Below are 24,685 nucleotides of genomic sequence, written 5' to 3' on the forward strand. Positions count from 1 at the left end.
GGCAGTCACAAGAATGTAACATTCAGTACTGTATGTACACCACAATAACTTTGCTCTAGCAAAGTTATTACAAAACTAAATGTCTAATAGTTCAGAAAGATGTCACAGCTTTCACCAAGGTCAAAAACTTCAAAAATGCAAAATTGGCTTGTGAAACCCAAGTGAGCCATTTAATAGTCCTAAAGAGAAACTCCAATTATTCTATTATTTTACAGTGTTAAAACCCTTATCAGTTATTGGCAGGCTTGAAAATATTTAGAATGTTGATATACAAATCCCCAATTTAATTTTAACCAATAAAGCATCTTTTCAAAACTGGATTTTTGAAATGTTCCCTACTAAAATAATTTAGCTGGAACCCAACGATAGGCACATGCCCACTGACACCTATGTGGGCTGACAGGTAACAACATGGCTGACCTTTTCTGGGGATGAAAAATATATCTAACCTAATCTAATAAATAAATGTAATTAGCTGCTACAATGTAGAAACCGTACTTTAACACTGGCTAGAGAACGTATTGCATTTACAACATTGCGTACATAAACTGCAATTTTTCATTTTATATTTAACTTTCTTTATGCTTTTGCCCTATTTGGAAAGCTGCATTTTTTATTTAAAAAGAAGAAAAAATAAAAATCAAGGACATTAGAGACATCTTTTTAAAATATCCAAAAATTTTGATGAAAACATCTTTTCTATAGCACCACGAGAGTCAATGGGAAAGGCAACTGTAGTCGTCCAATTCATCTGTTAGCTAGTAGAGCCTTTTGGGAGCAGTAATGTATCAACACTAAAGGACACAAATCTGATATCTATCAGTTTGGCAATAAAAAATAAAAAGACTGCATTGTCCCAGATTCTTTAAGTGAACCGTCATGTTAAAAACGTTTTCTGATCTGTAGGCAGGGTGTTATTATAGAGCAGATCAGATTGGAAAAGTTTCCATAACACTTGCATTTTATTCGAGTCCAGTGGGCGGTCCTACTCAGCAATTGACAGTCTTCCCTGTAGGACTGTACAATGCAGAGACAGATGTTACTCTTTGGACCACCCACTGGACTAGTATGCATACAAACGCCAGGGATGGCAATAAAAAAAAAAATTCAAAAACATTACACTGAAACTTTTCCTACAAACCTTTACCATCATTCTGCTCCTTCTTTGTACATGGCTGTCCACTGATATAATGCAGCCCGTGAGCTGACCTGGAAATGTTTTTGATCCACTTTTACAAATTAGTTTTGTTCTATAATTTTATTTCTATACAGCACTTAAATACACTCTATAAATCATCCACGATGCGGTAGCGACTGATGGCAACTTCTGGTCACCTCTAGTTCAATAAAATGACGCACCGGGTATACAGTATTTACATGCCAGTGCCCCCCACATGGGGGTCTACACTGCTCTGCATTCACTTTAAATAAAAAAGGACACTTCTGCTGTACTGCTTCCTGAAAAGAGAAAAACCTGTAAAACAATTTATTCCATTTACATCCTGAATTTAGCTCTTTAGCTATGGTTGTTCATTAGAAACTGCCTGTTCGACTACAAAGAAATCAAAAAGGAGGAGGCAGAGTCCCTGGTTTGCAACAGAAAAATAAACATCAGAAGTATTAAAAATGTACAGTTCTTTGGTGGATACAGAGTCTGTGGGTGACTTCTAGCCCCCCAATCATGGCATCTTCACTGCTGGCATTAGAAAAGTGAAGGCTAGACCCGTATCATAAGAGGTTCCCAAGCCAGTTCAATTTTTTGTAATCCATAGTTTATTTCTCTGTAAGCGAGAGACGTAGAATCTCCGCCAGCTCAGCCTCTTCTTGGAGACGCATTTTTTCCTGTTCTTCTTGTTCCTTGGCAGAGAGTTCCATAGCAACTTGTAAGTCTTTGTCGAAGCTCTGAGAATGGCTGCTTAGACTGGAGTGGGCACTTTGAGAGTTGGCAAGAATGCTTTCCTGCAGAGCCCTGGCGGATATAAAAATATATATTTTTTTACTTATATTTTTGTAAATGTGAGCCTTTATCAACAGGCAAAATATAAGATACTGCACGTGTATACAAAACTGACATGAATATGTGTCCTCTGCAAGAGCTGGAGCGGCGAGTACCAGGCCTATAACACAATCCTTTTGCATAAAAATGACTTTACGATATAAACTTATAGGCGATTGTTGATTGGTAGTTTACCTTTCATACTGAGCATCAAACACCTGATTTGTAGAAATACTTCCATTTGAAAAGCTTGGCGGCATTTGCTACAAGAACAAGCACAGATTATTAATATATTTCATGAAGTAATGGTGTTTTAGAGAAAACAATGCTTACAAGTACAGTTGAGCAAAAAGATCTGCACGGCCCTTCTCCGGCGTCCCAGTCTGGTCCTACATGGCAGCTAGAACAAGGCAGTCTTCACAAATCTTGACCATACTTCAAGGCTATGTTCCCACAATGAGCATTTAAGTTTCTGATGCTATAAATTTTCTGTACTTTACAGGCAAATTAGGTTACTTGCATTTTTCAATTTTTCATCGACAGTGCTTTTTTTTTTTTTTTTTTACATATGTTTTTATTGTGTTTTTGACTAATGACCTGTTTTAAATAAAGCTTCTGTGATTTTCATTCTTCTTGGTATGTACCTTGGAGAAAACATTATTGATACAGTCATGTGCGGATTACATGTGGTTTTATTCTGCAGATTTTCCACATCTAATGCATTTCAATGGGGAAAGTCGACACATAAAACTCAACGTACTGGCAAGAGAAAAATCGGCAGGTTGCAGAGATTAAACATGCGCCGCGGGTCGGTTTACACAGAGTAAAATAAAGCACAGAGTATAAGATTTCTGTAAATCCCATCCACTTTTCTGAAATTTGGTGAAGCAAAAATACACAGTATCAAAAGCTCACCAAAAACCGCATTGTGGGAACCTAAAGAAGCACTTCCATCAAAATTTGTATCCCCTCAATATATTGCAATCATCTACTATATAATTGTCTAAGGGTCACTTCCGTCTGTCCTTCTGTCTGTCTGTCACGGATATTCATTGGTCGCGGCCTCTGTCTGTCATGGAAATCCAAGTCGCTGATTGGTCGTGGCTGTTTTGCCGCGACCAATCAGCGACGGGCACAGTCCTTCCTCCCAGCAGTCAGTGTCCACTCCATAATCCCCTCCAGTCAGCCCTCACACAGGGTTAATGGCAGCGTTAACGAACCGCGCTATGCCGCGGTCACGCAGGGTTAACGCAGCTATTAACCCTGTGTGACCAACTTTTTACTATTGATGCTGCGTATGCAACATCAATAGTAAAAAGATCTAATGTTACAAATAATAATAATAACAAAAAAAGGTTATTCTCACCTTCCGACGTCGCGGATGTCCTCGGCAGTGCGCGCAGCAGGTTCCGGTGCCAAGGATGCTATGCGAGAAGGACCTGCCATGACGTCACGGTCATGTGATCGCAACGTCATCACAGGTCCTGCGCTCATACCAACCCTGGGACCGGAAGCTGCCGCGTGCACCGCACACAGGCGCCAGGACTTCAAGGGGCCTTCGGAAGGGGAGTATATGTTTGTTTTGTTTTTTGTTTTTTTTTTAACAGGGATATGATGCCCACATTGCAATATACTGAGTGGCCTGGGCAATATACACTGCGTGGCCTGGGCAATATACACTGCGTGGCCTGGGCAATATACACTGCGTGGCCTGTGTTATATACTGCATGCGTGGGCTGTTATATACTACGTGGCTGTGTTATATGCTATGTGGCCGGCCACAAACAATCAGCGACAGGCGCAGTCCGGCCGCGAATTGGCGCGGGATTTGAACCACGCTTCGCTAATTGGTCACGGCCGGCCGAATCCTGTGTATTCAATGTATTATTCTAAAAATCTTCATAAATAAACTACATACATATTCTAGAATACCCGATGCGTTAGAATCGGGCTACCATCTAGTATTATATAGAACTGTGTACTTACAATTGCTCATTTTGCCTTTCTACTCAATCATTCTCCTTTCCAATAGGTTTATGACATCATTGCAAACCTAGTAGGCTCTATATAGAAACAGGAGGTCTCTTTTCACTACATGAGTCAGCATTACAACTACAATTCCACATCACTGCAAAATCCCTGGCAGGAAGGGGGAGTAGAGCAGCTGGTTCAAGTGTTGAAGTGGGGAATGACTCTTGCAGGGAAAAGTGACTTCCTGTTTCTACACAGAGCTTAGTAGGATTCAGCTAATCACTTTTTAAATCACGTAATGTTATAGAGCTAATAGAAAAAAAGAGAAGGATTAACTGGGTAGAAAGGCAAAATGAGCAATTGTAAGAACACAGTGCTATATAATGTGATGACTGCAATATAGCAAGAGGATAAAAACTTTGATGGGAGGGATTTTTTTTAAACTTTCTCTTCCTGGTCCTTTTGCATCCGGCAAAATGGCAGTCAGCTGCCTATTTACGTGAAGCAAAGATGGCCAATTTGACTTTCTTTTTGTGTAATAGGAGGCAAACTCAATTAACCTTGAATCGATTTGCTCATTTTTACTTTTCCCAATATTTCCTCTGGATGCACATGTAAAGCTGACCTGATTTCCACTGGACTCTAGAAGACTCTGCTGAATAGCAAACTGCATGATTTCATCATCTTCATCACGAATATGAAGGCTCCTTCCATTTTCCTGAATATGGTAGGACGGTGGAATCTCAAAGACAGATTGATCTACTTCAAATTTTGGTGCAGCAGTGGCTAAAAAGAAAGAAGAGTAGGAAAGATATATGAAGTAGGACCAAAATATCAGAAAAAGAAAAGAAAATGTACAGTATGTAGAAAGTTATCAGCTGTGAACCTTCATCTGGCGTTCCACTCGGAGTACTTGGAGAACTCTCTTCTGCCGTGGAGCAGGTGTTCACATTCCCGAATGTAATTCTTGCATTAAGCACATGAAATAATGGGATTTCTGAAGGAAGAGACAATGACTTTAAAAAGGAACCTGTCACTTCCAGAAACACCACACATATAGGAGCCGTCTGCAGGTATATTTACCATTTTTGGATGCGACAGGTTCTCTGTAATCTATACAAGCATTTCACCACATAACATTGTAAATGGGACATTTATTGAACATATTCAGATTCCATACCAAATACAAATAAATAGGGTTTTTCAAAATGACACTTACGGTATATACTCATGTATAAGCCGACCCGCCTAATTTTGCCACAAAAAACTGGGAAAACTTAATGACTCGAGTATAAGCCTGGGGTGGGAAATGCAGCAGCTACCGGTAAATGTCAAAAGTAAAAATAGATACCAATAAAAGTAAAATTAATTGAGACATCAGTAGGTTAAGTGTTTTTGAATATCCATATTGAATCAGGAGCCCCATATAATGCTCCATAAAGTTTGTGATGGCCCCATAAGATGCTCCATATTATCCTGTATAAAGGTTAATAATGGCCCCATAAGATGCTCCATAGACACATTTGCCCAATATAATGCTGCACAAATGTTGATTATGGCCCCATACAGACACTTGCCCCATATAGTGCTGCACAAATGTTGATTATGGCCCCATACAGACACTTGCCTCATATAGTGCTGCACAAACGTTGATTATGACCCCATACAGACACTTGCCCCATATAGTGCTGCACAAACGTTGATTATGGCCCCATAAGATACTACGTGGGCTGTTATATACTACGTGGCTGTGCTATATACTACATGGCCAGCCGCGAACAATCAGCGACAGGCGCAGTCTAAACTACATACATATTCTAGAATACCCGATGCCTTAGAATCGGGCTACCATCTAGTATGATAGAAAATACCAAAAAGAGACAATTCTAAAAACTGCTTCACAGGAATTTTTGGAATGTTTAAAAAAATAATAAAAATAAATAAATAAAAAAAAAAAAAAAAATGAAGATTTTACTTTTTTCACAAAAAGTGTACTTCAGATCAAATTTTATTTTCCCAAGGGTAACTGGAGAAATTGGACCCCAAAAGTTGCTGTCCAATTTGTCCTGAGTACGCTGATAATCCATATGTGTTGGGAACCACTGTTTGGGCGCACTGCAGAGCTCGGAAGTGAAGGAGCGCCGTTTGACTTTTTCAAAGCAGAATTGGCTGGAAAGGAGATCAATGTTGCGTTTCAAGAGCTCCTGATGAGCCTAAACAGTGGAAGCCCCCCAATTCTAACTCCAACCCTAACCCCAACTCACCCCTAACCCTAATCCCAGCCCTAACCTTAGCCCCAGCCCTAACCTTAGCCCCAGCCCTAACCTTAGCCCCAGCCCTAACCTTAGCCCCAGCCCTAACCTTAGCCCCAGCCCTAACCCTAACGAGAAAAAGGAAATAAAAAAAATAATGTTATTATTTTTCCCTAAATAAGGGGGTGATAAAGGGGGGTTTGATTTACTATTTATAGCGGGTTTTTATGTTTGGCAGCTGTCACGCTAAAAGATGCCTTTTATTGCAAAAAAATAGTTTTTGCATCACCACATTTTGAGAGGTATATTTTTTCCATATTTTGGCCCACAGAGTCATGTGAGGTCTTGTTTTTTGAGGGACAAGTTGACGTTTTTATTGGTATCATTTTCGGGCACATGACATTTTTTGATCGCTTTTTATTACAATTTTTGGGAGGCAGGAAGAACAAAAACCAGCAATTCATGAATTTCTTTTGGGTGGGGCATTTATACCGTTCCGCGTGTCGTAAAATTGATAAGGCAGTTTTATTCTTCGGGTCAGTACAATTACAGCGATACCTCATTTATATCATTTTTTAATGTTTTGGCACTTTTATACAATAAAAACTATTTTGTATAAAAAAAATAGTTTTTGCATTGCTTTATTCTGAGGACTATATTTTTTCGCTGATGACGCTGTATGGCGGTTCTTTTTTGCGGGACAAGATGACGTTTTCAGCGGTGCCATGTTTATTTATATCCGTCTTTTTTATAGTGTTTTATTCCACTTTTTGTTCGGCGGTATGATAAAGCATTGTTTTTTGCCTCTTTATTTACTGTGTTCACTGAAGGGGTTAACTAGTAGGACAGTTTTATAGGTCGGGTCGATACTAAATATGTGTACTTAGGTTTTTTTTATTTACATAAAGAAATGTATTTTAATGGAACAATATTTATTTTCTTTATTTAGGATTTTAAAATAAAATATTTTTACACGGTATAATTTTTTTATATATATATACGGGGGGGTACATCACCGTGTAAAGTCAGATCGCTGATCTGACACACTGCACAGCACTGTATCAGATCAGTGATTTGACAGGCAGTATAGGCGGCTTCTCAGCGCCTGTGCTCAGCAGGCACTGACAAGCCACTTCCCTGCAGGACCCGAAAAGACCCTGCGGTCATCTTGGATCCGGGGGTCTGCAGGCAGGAAGAACCACAGAACAACGCGATCACATCGCATTGTTCTGAGGGTCGGAGTTAAAAACGCAGGGAGCCCCATCCCTGCGCGGAGCATCTCTATGCCACGAGAACGCTGCAATCTTGTTTGATCGCAGTGTTACAGGGGTTAAAGTGCCGGGAACGGTCCGTGACCGCTCCTGGCACTTACTACTGGGTGTCAGCTGTGATAATCAGCTGACACCCGGCCGTGAGAGCGGCTGATCGCATGTGACGTACTATTCAGTCCATGAGAATTAGGGCCCAGGTCACATGCACGGAATAGTACGTCGGATGGCAAAAGGGGTTAAAGGGTTGTCCGAATCTTAAAGAAAGGACAGACCTGGCATTAGGGCACCTACATCACTGACCTCCGGTTCATCATATCCGTTCTCTGCCCCCTGAGGAACCGTATGACGGGGAAACGCGTCGGGGCGTATCACAGACAGCTAAGTGTTTTTGTGTGGGGGTCAATACCCCTTGTTACTGGCTGCCTTTAAAATCATTTATTGGTCCACCGCATTGTGTATAAACATAGACACTTACCGCTGGCTATCATTTTTGCATATGGGTAATGGAAAATGTTTTCAGGTGTACAACAGTGTTGATACACTGTCTTATTTATCTATCTTAATTGCTACCCAATGCCGACAGGGGAGTGCTGTTATGCACAGGCTTTAATTTGGACCGAACCAGGTCATTTGGTATTTATGTCTCTCCTTTTGATTTTCTACCCTCTATGCACATAGCTGTATATTTGCTTAGGCTGTGCAATAGAACTGACATATTTATTTAAGAGAAAATTTTTTTTTTCATGAGTGGAATGTGTTACATGTTTTAAGTATATGTCTATGGTAGTGTCATCGCCCTAATTTGGGCTTCAATAAGGAAAGTTGACATTACCTGTGTGCACCTTAGTTTAGTTCACCTACGCTTTCTTCATTTCTGCTGATTGCTTTATGTTTTCCCTCCTATAGCCGGTTAGGTCCTTAATAGGGCCAGTAGGTATCAGCCGTCGCGGAGTGGGGGCGCCAAATTATCTATCAGGGTGCCAACCTCCACTGTTAGGAAGGGCTAGTAGGGGAGCGTAGTGTCATTGGCTTAGGGCAGGTGCACCCAGTAGATTTGTCTATTATAAATTTCTTTTTTTGCTTTCACTGGGAAGTGGTACCTTTTAATATATCTTAATAAAAATTCAATTTTTTAAAGGGATAATATGTTACACGAGTTTTGATTTTCCTTTTTTCAAGAATCCTGTTTTCATGTGTCGTTTGCAAAATTTCTCTACAAGTAGAACAATCTATTTAACAACTGCAGCATCAAAACAGTGACAAATCCATTTTAGAATACTAATAATGGAAAGAGACTGGCGATCTGGACGATAAAGTGAACGCACAGATGACTGCCTATGTTGGATAACAATTGTACCAAACGCTCTGATGTTAGAAGTGGCATTTATATGGTTTTAGAAGTGGAAACAGGAATATTTACATTTATCACCAAACTATAAATCTAGAAAATGGTGTAGAATTAGAGAAAAGTATATTAGAATGCAGAACTTTTCCTTATACAATGATTGCAGTTTACCAACATTACATATAGTACATAAATTCGCACCTATTTTTACTGGAAAGCCAGGAGGGAATTGTAGTGTAATAAAGTCCCGCAGATGAGCAAAGTGAGAACTTGTCCTGGCCATTAGGTCAATGATGGGAGTGACTTGCTCAACTAGCGAGAGAGGGAAATCTTCGCACATCCATAGAGTGCCTTTAAATCTGTTAAGTCACAGGTTTTCTACTGAATATACTGAGAATCAGTATCATACATTATATACAATTTTATATACAGTCATGGCCAAAAGTGTTGGCACCCTTGAAAATTGTTCCAGAAAATCTTCCAATTATTGTTATACATGTCTTGTTATACACGTTTATTTCCTTTGTGTGTATTGAAACAAACGAAAAAAAAGAAATAAAAAAGCAAATTGGACAATTTCACCAAAACCCCCCTAAACGGGCACGACAAAATTGTTAGTACCCACTTATTTGGTTGCACGCCCTTGTCAATAAATAACTGCACTTAATCACTTCCTATAACCATCAACAAGCATCTCGAACCTTTCAATTGGAATTTGGGACCACTCATTATTTCCCAAACTACTTCAGCTCTATCATAGTTGAAGGATGCCTTCTTCCAACAGCAATTATAGGATCTCTCCGAAGTGTTCAATGGGATTTAGATCCTGACTCATTGCTGGCCACTTCAGAACTCCCCAGCGCTTTGTTTCCATCCATTTCTGGGTGCTTCTTGAAATATGTTTGGGGTCATTGTCCTGCTGGAAGACCCATGCTGCAAACCCAACTTTTTGACACTGGGCACTACATGACAACCCAAAACGTTCAGATTTCATGATGTCCTGCACAAAGTCAAGGCACCCAATTCCAGAGGCAGCAAAACAATCCCAAAACATCTTTGAACCTCCAATATATTTAACTGTTCTTTTCTTTGTGGGCCTCATTCCGTTTTCGGTAAAATTAGAATCATGTGCTTTACGAAAAAGCTCTATCTTGGTTTCATCTGTCCTCAAGACTCTTTCCCAAAATGATTTGGACTTGGGTACACTTTGGCAAAAAAAGCAGTCTAGTTTTTTCAGGTCTGTGTCAGCAATTGGGTCCCTTTTTGTTCTCCTGCCATAGCGTTTCATTTCATTCAAATGTGGACGGATAGTTTGCGCTGACAATGATGCACCCTGAGCCTGCAGGACAGCTTGAAATTCTTTGGAACTTGATTGCATTGGAAGCTTTCATCAATTCTTCATGTTCAGGGAGATTAGCTACAGTGGATTGTAAACTTTTTGATTATGTTGAGCACTGCGGCCAAACAAACATCAAGATCTCTGGATAAGGACTTGTAACAGATTTTTTTATAATTTTTCAACAATTTTGGTTCTCAAGTCCTCAGACAGTTCTCTTCTTTTTCTGTTGTCCATGGTTAGTGTGGCACACACCGACACACAATGCAGATATTGAGCCAACTTCGGCTACTTTCACACATCAGTTTTTTGCAGTCAGGCTCAATCCAGCGAAATCTGGATCCGTTGCAGATTGTGAAAAACGGATGTGACGGATCCATTTTTTCGACAGATCCGACTAGCTTATCCAGCTAATTGGATCCAAAAACACTGGAGCATGCTCAGTAAAAAAAAAAAAAAAAAACACAGAATCCGTCACCGGATTCCGACATTTGACGGATCCGGAGCCCATAGGCTTCCATTCTAGCAAACAAAAAAAAGCGCTGCAGACAAAAAAAAACGTTACTGTGTACATTTTTTCCAGACGCCGGAAAACCAATTTTTGCGGGATCCGTCAAAAAATGGACTAAACGTGAGGCCAATCCCGCGCTAATACAAGTCTATGAGAAAAAAACGGATTTTGCCAGATCTGGTTTTCAAAATTTGCCGACTGAGCCTGAAGGCGAAAACATGATGTGTGAAAGTAGCCTTATACCCTTTTTATTGGTTTTCAAGTGTTATTTTCATATTGCCCACACCTGTTCCTTGTTACAGGAGAGTTTGAACAAGCATCACATCCTTGAAACGAAGTTGTTTAACCACAATTTTGCAAAAGTGCTAACAATTTTGTCTGGCTCATTTTGGAGGTTTTGTCTGAAAGGATGCCCAATTTGCCTTTCTCAGTATTTTTGTGTTATTTCCTTTGAGTGTATTGGAACATGTGTAATTGCAATAATTTTCTAGGAGAAATACTTTGTTTTCCTAAACAATTTCAAGGGTACCAACACTTTCGGCCATGATTGTAGATGTGTGTATACACACACACAAGTATATTAGCAGTAAGACATGCCTTAGTCACTATAAATATCCTTGTATGAAGCATTAAGTCTAAATTTACAAGAGACAAATACATGCAGATTCTAACATTGTGAAAAATCATCACCATGAGAGTAGATTCACACAAGAGTTGAAAAGAAAAAAAAAAAAAAGTTCAGTTTCATCCAGAAAAAGTGTATGATTATTTGTTTCACTTAGTGTGAAGTCGGTATGCAATTTTTTTTTTCAGCAGCTTTTAGTCACTTGCACAACCATTTAGAGTTCCCTATGCTACAGAATTGAAAGGCATCTATAAAAAAATGGATGCTGTACGGTTTCTCTGTACAGCATCCAATTTTTTGGTACTAATAGACTTGAATAGGTGAGTCTCCTTCAATTTATGGGAGAAACTAGTGCATGCTGTGATTTTTTCACACGCAGATTTGGTCAGGGAAAGCAAGAAGAAAAAAAATAATAAAAATCACTCATCTACACTGCCCTATTGAATAACATCGGTCCACATGTGGTCTGTTTTCCGTAAACAGCAATCGGGCAGAAAATACAGTTATGAGAAGCTCTAACAGAAAGAATGCAAATCTTCATTCACGCCTACTCACTTCTGGGTCCTTATGGCCAGATCCTTAGGCCTTCCAATGTCCCGGTTTTTAAGGTCAAAATCAGGGTTGAAGTATTCCTCTGGAGTGATAGCTGTCGGATTGTTGGCTGTTGCAAACTCTGTGGTAAGATCCTGAAAGATGGCAACAATGCAAGCACATTATAAAGGTATACAGGAGACAAAACAAATGAGCTCCTGAGCAGTCAGTGCATACAAGACTGCAGATCTTCTTTTATTTGGGCTATCATTTTTTTTACCCTTTAGGCCATACTTGTATTAAAGGCTGTGTTTGCCATGACTAGAATATTCCCATCATTCTTCTCATTTGACCCCCTGCGTCTCAAGTATTGAACATAAAACACTTTACTCCCCTCCTCCCCACGCACCTGTAAAGATTCCTTCCTGGTCCATAAGCTAAATCTACTATATAATTGTCTAAGGGTCAACTTCCGTCACGGATATTCATTCGCTGATTGGTCTCGCCAGCTGCCTGTCATGGCTGCCGCGACCAATCAGCGAAGGCCACAGTCCTATTAGTCCCTCCCTACTCCCCTGCAGTCAGTGCCCGCTCCATACTCCCCGCAGTCACCGCTCACACAGGGTTAATGCCGGCGGTAACGGACCGCGTTATACCGCGGCTAACTCACTCCGTTACCGCCGCTATTAACCCTGTGTGACCAAGTTTTTACTATTGATGCTGCCTATGCGGCGTCAACAGTAAAAACATCTAATGTTAAAAATAATAAAAAAAATAAAAAATCATTATATACTCACCTTCTGCCGCCTTTCCCGCTCCTCGCGATGTTCCGGTGCCAAAGATGGTATGCCAGAAGGACCTTCCATGACGTCACGGTCATGTGACCGCGACGTCATCACACCCTGGGACCGGAAGCTGCCGCCTGCACCGAACACAGGCAACAGAACTACAAGGGGCCCCTCGGAAGGGGAGTATATGTTTATTTTTTAACCTGTGACATACATGGCTGGGCAATATACTACGTGGCTCTGTGCTGTATACTACGTGGCTGGGCAATATACTACGTGGCTGGGCAATATACTACGTGGCTGGGCAATATACTACGTGGCTGGGCAATATATTACGTGGCTGGGCAATATACTACGTGGCTGGGCAATATACTACGTGGCTGGGCAATATACTACGTGGCTGGGCAATATACTACGTGGCTGGGCAATATACTACGTGGCTGGGCAATATACTACGTAACTGGGCAATATACTACGTAACTGGGCAATATACTACGTAACTGGGCAATATACTACGTAACTGGGCAATATACTACGTAACTGGGCAATATACTACGTAACTGGGCAATATACTACGTAACTGGGCAATATACTACGTAACTGGGCAATATACTACGTAACTGGGCAATATACTACGTAACTGGGCAATATACTACGTAACTGGGCAATATACTACGTAACTGGGCAATATACTACGTAACTGGGCAATATACTACGTAACTGGGCAATATACTACGTAACTGGGCAATATACTACGTAACTGGGCAATATACTACGTAACTGGGCAATATACTACGTAACTGGGCAATATACTACGTAACTGGGCAATATACTACGTAACTGGGCAATATACTACGTAACTGGGCAATATACTACGTAACTGGGCAATATACTACGTAACTGGGCAATATACTACGTAACTGGGCAATATACTACGTGGCTCTGTGCTGTATACTACATCAATGGGCAATATACTACGTGGGCTGTGCAATATACTACATGGACATGCATATTCTAGAATACCCGATGCGTTAGAGAGAGAAGAGAAGTAAACCAAAAAAACCTGAAGATTAATAATCACAGCAGGAGCACAGTGACCATCCATGAGTAATGGGATCCTTCACATGTAACATTAATATCTGGACAGGCTCCTCTATTGTAAAGCCAAAAATATCATTGCTCTCGGTGGCTAATCGTGTTAACCGGTCCCGTGTTGCCAAGAACCATGTCAGCCTATGTGCACTGAGCAATCTATCAGATCGCTAAGGCTTCTATCACACTTCCGTTGGTACGGGGCTGTCACGAAGCGTCGGACCGACGTACCGACGGAAGTGTTTGCTTTCACACTTCCGTCTGCGTTGCCGATCAGGAAAAATCGTGAGAGCGATATTTCCTGCTGGGCATGCGCAGTCTGAAACACTGGATGAGACGTACAGAAAAATGTTCCCTTGAACATTTTTCTGTGACGACGGGCCATCAAAACCAGACGCATCCAGTGCACGACGAACGCGACGTGTGGCCATACATCGTGATCTGTCGGCAATACAAGTCTATGGGAAAATGCAGGATCCTGCATTTTCAAAAATCGACGGATTGCGACGTAAGCAGAACAAGACTTTAATCTATTTAGGACCACATGCCATGTACAATATATGGTCCTGCTACTTGAAACTGCACCATCGAGAAATAAAAATACCCAACTGGAGATGGGAAATCAAAAAACAGAGGATGCTGTCCAGCCAAGACTGCTTTACAAGAGGATATCCAAATCATAACATTTTTACCCCCTCCAACCCAATGATCTAATGCAGACCCTCCAGCGATGACTCCAGTCTTCATTTACATCTGGCCGGCATGTGAATGCAGCAGCCAATCAGTGGCTGCCAGATGACGCATTACATGACCGAGCAGTGATGAGCGCAGTATGCACAGTTTGGCTGCAGCACTCACATGCCGGCCGGATGTAAATAAAGATTGGAGTCATTGGGGAAAAAGATAATATGAGGAGTCTTTTTTTTTTAACCCCTTAATGACCGCCGATACGCCTTTTAACGGCGGCCGCTAAGGGTACTTAAATCACAGCGCCGTTAATTAACGGCGCTGTGGAAAAAGTGAATAGCGCCCCCCAGAGTCGGATTTTCTCTGGGGTCTCGGTTACTGGGGGGTAGCCGAGACCCCAGGGAACATGATTCGGGGGTTTTTTACCGACCCCCGAGTTGCAATCGCCGGTAATTAACCGTTTACCGGCGATCGCAAAAAAACCCCCAAAAAACACGACTTCCCATTTAATTTCTCTGTCCTCCGATGTGATCGCACATCGGAGGACAGAGAAATGGGGTCCCCGGTCGCCCCCGATACTCACCTGTCTCCCCCGGTGCTCCTCGTGGCTCCCCATGGGCGCCGCCATCTTAAAAATGGCGGGCGCATGCGCAGTGCGCCCGCCGGCCGGCACCTGGGAGATCTTTGGGGTCTCGGCTGCTGGGGGTAGCCGAGACCCCAAAGAACATGATCGGGGTCGGTTTTTACCGACCCCTGTTTTGCGATCGCCGGTAATTAACTGTTTACCGGCGACCGCAAAAAAAAAAAAAGTGATGTGTAATTCTCTGTCCTCTGATGTGATCGCACATCAGAGGACAGAGAAATAGGGGGATTCGGGGACCCTATCATACTTACCAGTGTCCCTGGGTCCTCCTGTGTCTTCTCCTGCCGGCCGGCTTCTTCCTATAGAAAGAAAATGGCGGGCTCATGCGCAGTGCGCCCGCTCTCTGCTGCCATCTGCCGGCCGGCAGGAGAAAAGAGTTGGGGCTAAAATTAGGGTTAGGGCTAGGGTTAGGGCTGGGGCTAAACTTAGGGTTAGGGTTGGAGCTAAATTTAGGGTTAGGGTTGGGGCTAAATTTAGGGTTAGGGTTGGGGCTAAAGTTAGGACTAGGGTTGCGGCTAAAGTTAGGGTTAGGGTTGGGATTAGGGTTGGCATTAGGGTTACGTTTGGGATTACGGTTAGGTTTGGGATTAGGGGTGTATTGGGATTAGGGTTAGGTTTGAGATTAGGATTAGGGGTGTGTTGGATTTAGGGTTCTGATTAGGGTTATGGTTGTTTTGAGGTTAGGGTTGCGATTATCCTTAGGGTTGTGATTAGGATTATGGATCGGGTTGGCATTAGGGTCAGGCCTCTTTCACAATTCAGTCTTTTGGCGTCAGTCTGAAACCGCCATTTTCATCAAATAGCGGATGCGCCATTTTTTTGGCGGTTCCGCTATTTTCCCATAGACATGCATTAGCGACGGATTGTGGCGGATGGTCGTCCGTTCCATCCGTCATGTGACGGATCTGTCGAGATTTGGCGGACGTCATCTAGACATTGACGGCCATTGTAACGTTTTTTGTGTGCGCCGAAATGGCGGTTCGCGACGGATCCATCGCGTTCGTCATTGCATAGAATGGCCGCCTATGGGCGACGGATCCGTTGTTACCGTCATTTCGGCGGATCCGTCGCCCCAATCCGCTTTTTCAATTGCGCATGCTCCAAAAAGTAGATACTTTTCCCAGACAACCCCCAAGTAACGGATCCGTCAAAAAAACGGATCCGTTAATACAGTTTTCTCAACAATTGTGACGGATCCGTCACTATGTCGGAGCTGACTGACGCCAAACAACTGAAGTGTGAAAGAAGCCTTAGGGGTGTGTTGGGGTTAGGGTTGGAGTTAGATTTGGGGGGTTTCCACTGTTTAGGTACATCAGGGGGTCTCTAAACGCCACAGCCAATTTTGCGCTCAAAAAGTCAAATGGTGCTCCCTCCCTTCCGAGCTCTGCCGTGCACCCAAACAGTGGTTTACCCCCACATATGGGGCATCAGCGTACTCGGGATAAATTGGACAACAACTTTTGGGGTCCAATTTCTCCTGTTACCCTTGTGAAAATAAAAACTTGGGGGCTAAAAAATCTTTTTTGTGGAAAAAAAAAAAAAAAATTATTTTCACAACTCTGCATTATAAACGTCTGTGAAGCACTTGGGCATTCAAAGTTCCCACCACACATCTAGATAAGTTCCGTGGGGGCTCTAGTTTCCAAAATGGGGTCACTTGTGGGGGGTTTCTACTGTTTAGGTACATCAGGGTCTCTGCAAACGCAACATAATGCCCGCAGACCATTCTATCAAAGTCCGCATTCCAAAATGGGGTTCCTTCCCTTCCGAGCTCTGCCATGCGCTCAAACAGTGGTCCCTACCACACATGGGGTATCAGTGTACTCAGCACAAATTGGACAACAACTTTTGGGGTCCAATTTCTCTTGTTACCCTTGTCAAAATAAAAATTTGGGGGCTCAAATCTTTTTTGTGGAAAAAAACTTTTTTTATTTTCACGACTCTGCATTATAAACTTCTGTGAAGCACTTGGGCATTCAAAGTTCTCACCACACATCTAGATAAGTTCCCTGGGGGGTCTAGTTTCCAAAATGGGGTCACTTGTGGGGGGTTTCTACTGTTTAGGCACATCAGGGGCTCTGCAAATGCAACATAACGCCCGCAGACCATTCTATCAAAGTCTGCATTCCAAAACGGCGCTCCTTCCCTTCCGAGCTCTGCCGTGCGCCCAAACAGTGGTTTACCCCAACATATGGGGTATCAGCCTACTCAGCATAAATTGCACAATAAATTTTGGGGTCCAATTTCTCCTGTTACCCTTGAGAAAATAAAAAATTGCAGGCTAAAAAGGAGATTTTTGTGTACTCACCGTAAAATCTCTTTCTCTTAGCCTCTAATTGGGGGACACAGGACCATGGGTGTTATGCTGCTGTCCACTAGGAGGCGACACTATGCATAATCTGAAAAAGATTTACTGTGGCTCCTCCTGTGCAGTATACACCCCTGGACGGCATCAGCCTTCTCCAGTTTTGTGCCAAAGCAGTAGGAGGAACGTAACATGAATAACATAATTATGACTTTAAGAAGGCAACTATGTACGAGCTCAAGAAACAATATGAGAACTCAACAGTTACAACAGCCCGGAAAGGGCAACAGGGTGGGAGCTGTGTCCCCCAATTAGAGGCTAAGAGAAAGAGATTTTACGGTGAGTACACAAAAATCTCCTTTACTCTGTCGCCTCATTGGGGACACAGGACCATGGGACGTCCTAAAGCAGTCCCTGGGTGGGAAGCAATGGACGAATATTGTGCAGACAGGCCCGTACACTTAGGGCACCGCCGCCTGCAGGACACATCTACCCAGGCTCGCTGAGGACTGGGTATGAACCCTGTAGTGTTTAGTAAATGTGTGTAAGCTAGTCCAAGTGGCCGCCTTACACACTTGTTGTGCCGAAGCCTGGTGCCGAATGGCCCAGGAGGCCCCTACCGCCCGTATAGAGTGTGCCGTAATACCGGCTGGAAGAGGTAGGATTCTTAAGGCGGTACGCCTCTTGTATGGTGGATTTGATCCACCTGGCAAGAGTAGCTTTTGGAAGCCGGCCTACCCTTGTGGCCGCCTTCCGGAAGGAGGAAAGGAGAATCAGACCTCCGGAAGGACGCAGTCCTAGACGCGTATATACGCAAAGGCCTGACAAGGTCAAGCGTATGCAGAGCCTTCTCCACTCTATGAACCGGAACCGGACAAAGGGAGGGAAGTGAAATTTCCTCCTGGAGGTGGAAGTCTGAGACCGTACGAAGAACTACCTTGGCCTGGTGAAAAAACCAGGAAAGGCCATCTGCATGAGAGTGCTGTCGGTTCAGACACCTTGCGTAGCGAGGTGAGTGCCACCAGGAAAGAAACCACCTTCTGGGAAAGAAGGCGGAGCGGGACCTCCTTAAGGGGTTCGAAGGGTGGTTCCTGCAATGCTGTCAGGACCAGGTTGAGGTCCCACGTTTCTAGTGGTCGTCTGTAGGGGGGAACCAATCGGGAAACCCCCTGAAGGAAAAAACCTTACTTGCGGCTTGGTAGCAATGCGCTTTTGGAAAGGCACTGAGAGGGCTGACACCTGGCTTTTAGGCGAGCCCAATGACAGACTGGCCTCCAGACCCGCTTGGAGAAAAACCAAGAACTTTGGGTATGGAATAAGGGAGTGGAACCTGGCCACGAGATTCGCACCAGGTAAAGAAAAAACTTTCCAGGTACGGTAATAAATCTTGGCAGAGGCTGATTTCCGTGCTCTGATCATGGTTGCAATGACCTCTGTCGAGAGCCCTGCCTGGGTTAGAACCCAGGTCTCAAGGGCCACGCCATCAAGTTGAGAGCCCTTGAGTTCTGGTGGTAGAACGGCCCTTGTGATAGAAGATCGTGGCGGTCGGGGAGACGCCAGGGGGCGTCTGCTGTGAGTTGTACGATGTCGGGGTACCATGTGCGTCTGGGCCAGTCCGGTGCAATGAGGATGGTTGAAACTCCCTCTTGTTTGATCTTCCTCACCCTCTGGATATCAGGGGGAGAGGTGGAAAAATATACAGAAGCTGGAACTGAGTCCAGTCCTGAACCAGAGCGTCTGCTCCGAGCGACCGCGGATCGTGTGTTCTGGCAATGAAGTTGGAGACCTTGGCATTGAAATGGGATGCCATTAGGTCCACATCCGGGGTCCCCCAGCGGAGACAGATCTGTTGAAAAATTTCGGGATGGAGAGACCACTGTCCCGAGTCTATTCCTTGTCGGCTGAGGAAGTCTGCTTCCCAGTTGTCCACACCCGAACGTGGACCTCCGAAAGGACCGACCCTGTGTCCTTCGCCCAGCGGAGGATATGGGACACTTCCCGCATCGCTTGAGTACTGCGGGTCCCCCCTTGATGAGTCACATATGCCGCAGTCGTGGCATTGTCCGACTGTATCCTGATGTAAGAGGCTGCCAGTAAGTGATGGAAAGCCCTCAATGCCAGAAGGATGGCACGAATTTCCAGGATGTTGATGGGCATGGACGCTTCCGCTGAGGACCACTTGCCCAACAGGAGCCCACAGCTGGGCTGGGGTCCCTAGATGCAGGCGCAGTGTGCTGGCCCATTGCTTGGAGGTGTAGGATGCTGCCTGTACAGGCCCTACCTGAGGTGTCTCAACCTAATACCCCCAGAGGGGGATAGGGAAGGTGCTATTGTCACCTTCAGGGGCCTTTATCCTCGCCTCGACCTCAACCCGGAAACCAAAAAGAATTGGGGAAGGGGGGGGGGGGGGCTGGGAGTCTCGACTTCGAACCAGCACCCGAGGGACTGGGGAAGGAGCAGCATGGGGAATAGCCATCTCAACTTCAACTGGGCACCCATAATAGGGGGCCGAGGAAGGAGCCATGCCGAGAGTCTCACAAGAGACTCTCTTTTCTTCATCTGCTAGTCGGAGGGCCAGTGCCTTGTCCTTGGGAAGGGGCACTAGACCCCTGGAAGTGTTGAATAACATTCCCCAGGAAGGTCAGGGACTGACTCAGAGTTGGTGATGACTTTGTAGGTTGATTAACCAGCCCATGCGACTGAGAGTATCGGTTGTGATTGAGACGCTGAGCTCGCAAACCTTGAAGGTGGGAGCCTTGATGAGTAGATCGTCCAGGTATGGAACGACTACTATGCCTCTGGAATGCAGGACGTCCATGGTTGCTGCCATGACCTTGGTGACACTCTGGGAGCCGTGGCGAGTCCAAAGGGGAGAGCCACGAATTGGTAGTGTCCTGTCCTATTGCGAACCTGAGAAAAAAACCTCTGATGGGCAGGTGCAATAGGTATATGCAGGTGTGCGTCTTGTATGTCTATGGAGGCGAGATATTCTCCCTTCTCCATGGACGCAGTGATGGACCGAAGGGACTCCATGCGGAAGTGACGGACCCGTACATATTTGTTGTAGCTGTTTTAGGTGTAGTATGGGCCGTCCGCTGCCTCCTTTCTTGGGAACTACGAACAGATTGGAGTAGAACCCTCGGAAGCAGTCGGTCGTGGGTACCGGTACTATGACTCCTGATTGACAAAGCGAGGAGACCGCTTGGTGGTAGACTCGAGCCTTGGCTGGCGGTTTTGCAAAAGTCGGCCACCTACCGGTGTGGTTGTTTTCCGGAGTCCGTACGTCATGAGGAGGAGAAAGTCTGGGATTTTCCTCCTCTGGGCTTAGACTGGCCTGCTTTTGACTGCCAGTCTTGTCCGACCTTTGCGTCGATCATGAGTTGTCCCTGCGTGGGGAACAGTTACGATTTTGTACTGGACGTGAGATGGATCAGCCGGAGGAATTCCGAAAGGATCGGAATCGAGGTTGGTTACGCTTCTTGTAAGTGCGTTTAGGTTTCAGTTGGGGAAGAGAAGTACTCTTACCCCCTGTGGCGTTGGATATCAGTGTCCAACTGTTCACCGAAAAGTCTCCCACTGAGGTAGGGGGGGGGGTGCGTGAGGGACTCCTTTGAGGCTGCTTCAGCTTTCCATACCCGCAGCCAGAGGATACGCCGAATCGTGATGGCGTTTGATGCTATCCCCGCGACTCCCCTTGCTGAAACCAGAGCTGCATGGAGCATGTAATCCGCTACAACTGCAATTTGAACCGCTTGGTCCAACAGTTCAGGAGCGGATGCTTGGAAGGCTTGTAAATTCTTTGCCCAGGCCAGGATGGCCTTGGCAGCCCAAGCTGAGGCGAACGCAGGAGCCATGGATGCCCTTGCTGCCTCGAAAATTGAACGAGCCATGCGTTCTACCTGCCGGTCTGCTGCGTCCCTGAGGGTTGAGCTATCTGGCAGTGAAAGGAGGATCTGCACTGCTAGCCTGGAGACTGGGGGATCCACTTCAGGTGGATCTGTCCATTCCTTGGTGTCCTTCTGTGGGAAGGGGTACCTCGACTCCAGATGTTTGCGATTAGCGAATTTTTCCTCAGGCTGTGAGAGCTGTTTTTTTTTTTTTTTTTGAGGATCGCCTTAAACTCTGGGTGGTTAGATAAAACCTTAGGCGGCTTCAGAGGTCCTTCAAAGGAAATCTTATGTTCTGGGGCCTCTGGTGGCGGATCATAAATGACCAGCGCCCTATGGATGGACGATATTATGTCTTCAACTAGCGCTGTATTGCTAGGAGGGATTGGGATCAGGGACCCCTCCGTTTCTCTGTCCGAGTCAGAGTCGCAGATGCCTTCCGAATCCTGTGTATCACTGAGGCGTCCCCTGCTGGGTGGGCTGGGGAGGAGGCCCTCTCTGTTTGGGGATTGCGGAGATCTGCATTGTCTGTCCCTGGAATGGGACGGTCTAAACGACCTGGAGCTACAGTGTCTCTCCCTAGAGGGGGATGACCGTGTGCTATGGGATGACGCAGATGGACTTGATCTATGGATCCGCTTGCGTCTAGACGTGGATGTGCCAGGGTCATCTTGTCCCTGAGGCAAGTTCTCCCTTTGCTGGGTAACGGTCATAGCCGGGGCATGACCCTGCAGAGCCTGAAGCAATGTGGAAGTTAGGTTATCTATAGACTGCGTCATAGATTGCGACATCTGAGTAGCCCATTCCGGCGTGGCATTAGACACCGAGGCATTGGCAGGGGCTTCTTGAGGCTGTGACACATTAGTTTGTATACAGTGCTGACAATGCGGGTACATGCTACTATTGAGGAGAGCGGTCCCGCAGGCTGTGCAGAATGCATAATAGCAGTTCTGCCTGGTTCTCTTGGACCTTGAGTCCTGCATAATGCACAAAGTGCAGAGGTGCTGCCAGCAGATGGACCTTACAGGGGTAGAGAACCTACAGGGGAGCCTTATAGGCAATATGGATTCACAGCTGAGTAAAGGAACCCAGCTGTGATCTTACCCCACCAGTGTGCCCCGAGGTCCAGCGCCGAAGATCCACAGTCCTGTGCCCCCCGGAGACTGGCTGCCTGGTCCTGGTCCTGGTCCTGCAGACCGGGAGATGCAGGGTTAATCTGCAGCCGAAAATGGCTGCAGAGACAGAGAAGAGAGGAGGAGAAGGGGGCGGAGAGCTGGAAAAAGGCGGCAAGGCTGTAAAAAAACCCGCCCTTTCTGTCTCGATCCGCCCCCTGTATGACACTGTAGAGTGTCATATTTGTCATCCGGGGGGCGGGCCGGGGGGCGGAGAGGAGGCTGCTGCTTCAGCTAGGCCGAAGCCGGGGCCTAAATTAGATGCCTGAGGCCCAGGAGGGCTCCAGGCCGGCGCGAAAGTCCAGGAGGGGTCGGATCTGAACCGGACCCCTCCGGATTTAAAGGCAGGATGGCGGTGGGGCTGTAAGCGAGAGGGGGGCCCTGTGAGGGGTCCCCTTGAGGCAGTATAGAGCTGGTGCTGCCGCAGAGACAGGGGCGCAGGGAGCCCTGTGTCTGTATGTGCCATGCCTGCCTGCACTCCCCCCGGCCCCAACAGGAGCCCGCAGCTGGGCTGGGGTCCCTGGATGCAGGCACAGTGTGCTGGCCCATTGCTGGGAGCTGTAGGATGCTGCCTGTACAGGCCCTACCTGAGGTGTCTCAACCTAATACCCCCAGCGGGGGATAGGGAGGGTGCTTTGTCACCTTCAGGGGCCTTTATCCTCGCCTCGACCTCAATCCAGAAACCGAAAGGAATTGGGGAAGGAGGGGGGGGGTCTCGACTTCGAACCAGCACCCGAGGGGCTGGGGAAGGAGCAGCATGGGGAATAGCCATCTCAACTTCAACTGGGCACCCCATAATAGGGGGCCGAGGAAGGAGCCATGCCGGGAGTCTCACAGGAGACCCTCTTTTCTTCATCTGTAATCCCGTCGGAAAAACGGGAAACGGAGTAAAACGGAGTAAAAATCTTTAGGTGTGCCTCCTTTGCGACACTAAGCAAAAACTGGAGAAGGCTGATGCCGTCCAGGGGTGTATACTGCACAGGAGGAGCCACAGTTAATCTTTTTCAGATTATGCATAGTGTCGCCTCCTAGTGGACAGCAGCATAACACCCATGGTCCTGTGTCCCCCAATGAGGCGACAGAGTAAAATCATTTTTGAGGAAAAAAAAAAAAGGATTTTTTATTTTCACGGCTCTATTTTATAAATTTCTGTGAAGAACTTGGGGGTTTAAAGTGCTCACCGCACATCTAGATAAGTTCCTTAAGTGGTCTAGTTTCCAAAATGGGGTCAATTGTGGGGGGCTTCTACTGTTTAAGCACATCAGGGGCTCTCCAAATGCGACATGGCGTCCAATCTCAATTCCAGCCAATTCTACATTGAAAAAGTAAAACGGCACTCCTTCTCTTCCAAGCTCTGCGGTGCGCCCAAACAGTGGTTTACCCCCACATATGGGGTATCAACATACTCAGGAGAAATTAGACCACAAAAGTTGTTGTGCAATTTCTCCTGTTACCCTTGTGAAAATAAGAATTTGTGGGTGAAAAGATCATTTTTGTGTAAACAAATGCGATTTTTTATTTTCACGGCTCTACTTTATAAACTTCTGCGAAGCACTTGGGGGCTCAAAGTGCTCATCACACATCTAGTTAAGTTCCTTAAGGGGTCTAGTTTCCAAAATGGGGTCACTTGTGGGGGGTTTCCACTGTTCAGGCACATCAGGGGCTCTCTAAACGTGACATGGCATCCGATCTCAATTCCAGCCAATTCTGCATTGAAAAAGTCAAACGGCGCTCCTTCTCTTCCAAGCTCTGCGGTGCGCCCAAACAGTGGTTTACCCCCACATATGGGGTATCGGCGTATTCAGGAGAAATTGCACAACAACATTTACGGTTAAATTTCTGTTTTTACACTTGTGAAAATAAAAAAAAATGGTTCTGAAGCAAAATGTTTGCAAAAAAAAGTTAAATGTTCATTTTTGCCTTCCACATTGTTTCAGTTCCTGTGAAGCACGTAAAGGGTTAATAAACTTCTTGAATGTGGTTTTGAGCAGCTTGAGGGGTGCAGTTTTTAGAATGGTGTCACACTTGGTTATTTTCTATCATATTGACCCCTCAAAATGAATTCAAATGTGATGTGGTCCCTAAAAAAAAAATGGGTGTTGTAAAAATGAGAAATTGCTGGTCAACTTTTAACCCTTATAACTCCCTAACAAAAAAAAAATTTTGGTTCCAAAATTGTGCTGATGTAAAGTAGACATGTGGGAAATGTTATTTATTAACTATTTTTTGTGACATATCTCTCTGATTTAAGGGCATAAAAATCCAAAGTTTGA

At 45.0% G+C, this 24,685-nt stretch overlaps 1 protein-coding gene across 3 annotated transcripts in view; it reads right to left on the reverse strand.

Annotated features, from left to right (window-relative positions):
* Positions 1–622: 622 nt before the first annotated feature.
* ANKRD13A (ankyrin repeat domain 13A) overlaps positions 623–24,685 on the reverse strand; it is an 81,497-nt gene continuing 57,434 nt past the window's right edge. For all 3 annotated transcript variants that reach the window (XM_077295574.1, XM_077295585.1, XM_077295592.1), the window contains 6 exons: positions 11,863–11,993; positions 9,037–9,194; positions 4,854–4,964; positions 4,593–4,753; positions 2,192–2,259; positions 623–1,969 (listed from right to left, as the gene is read on the reverse strand). In XM_077295574.1, coding sequence (XP_077151689.1) covers positions 1,774–1,969; positions 2,192–2,259; positions 4,593–4,753; positions 4,854–4,964; positions 9,037–9,194; positions 11,863–11,993 — 825 coding nt within the window. In that variant the 3' untranslated portion in view covers positions 623–1,773. The remainder of the gene's footprint in view (positions 1,970–2,191; positions 2,260–4,592; positions 4,754–4,853; positions 4,965–9,036; positions 9,195–11,862; positions 11,994–24,685) is intronic.

The sequence above is a fragment of the Ranitomeya variabilis genome, chromosome 1 (assembly GCF_051348905.1).
Source record: "Ranitomeya variabilis isolate aRanVar5 chromosome 1, aRanVar5.hap1, whole genome shotgun sequence".
NCBI classification, from domain to species: Eukaryota; Metazoa; Chordata; class Amphibia; order Anura; family Dendrobatidae; genus Ranitomeya; species Ranitomeya variabilis.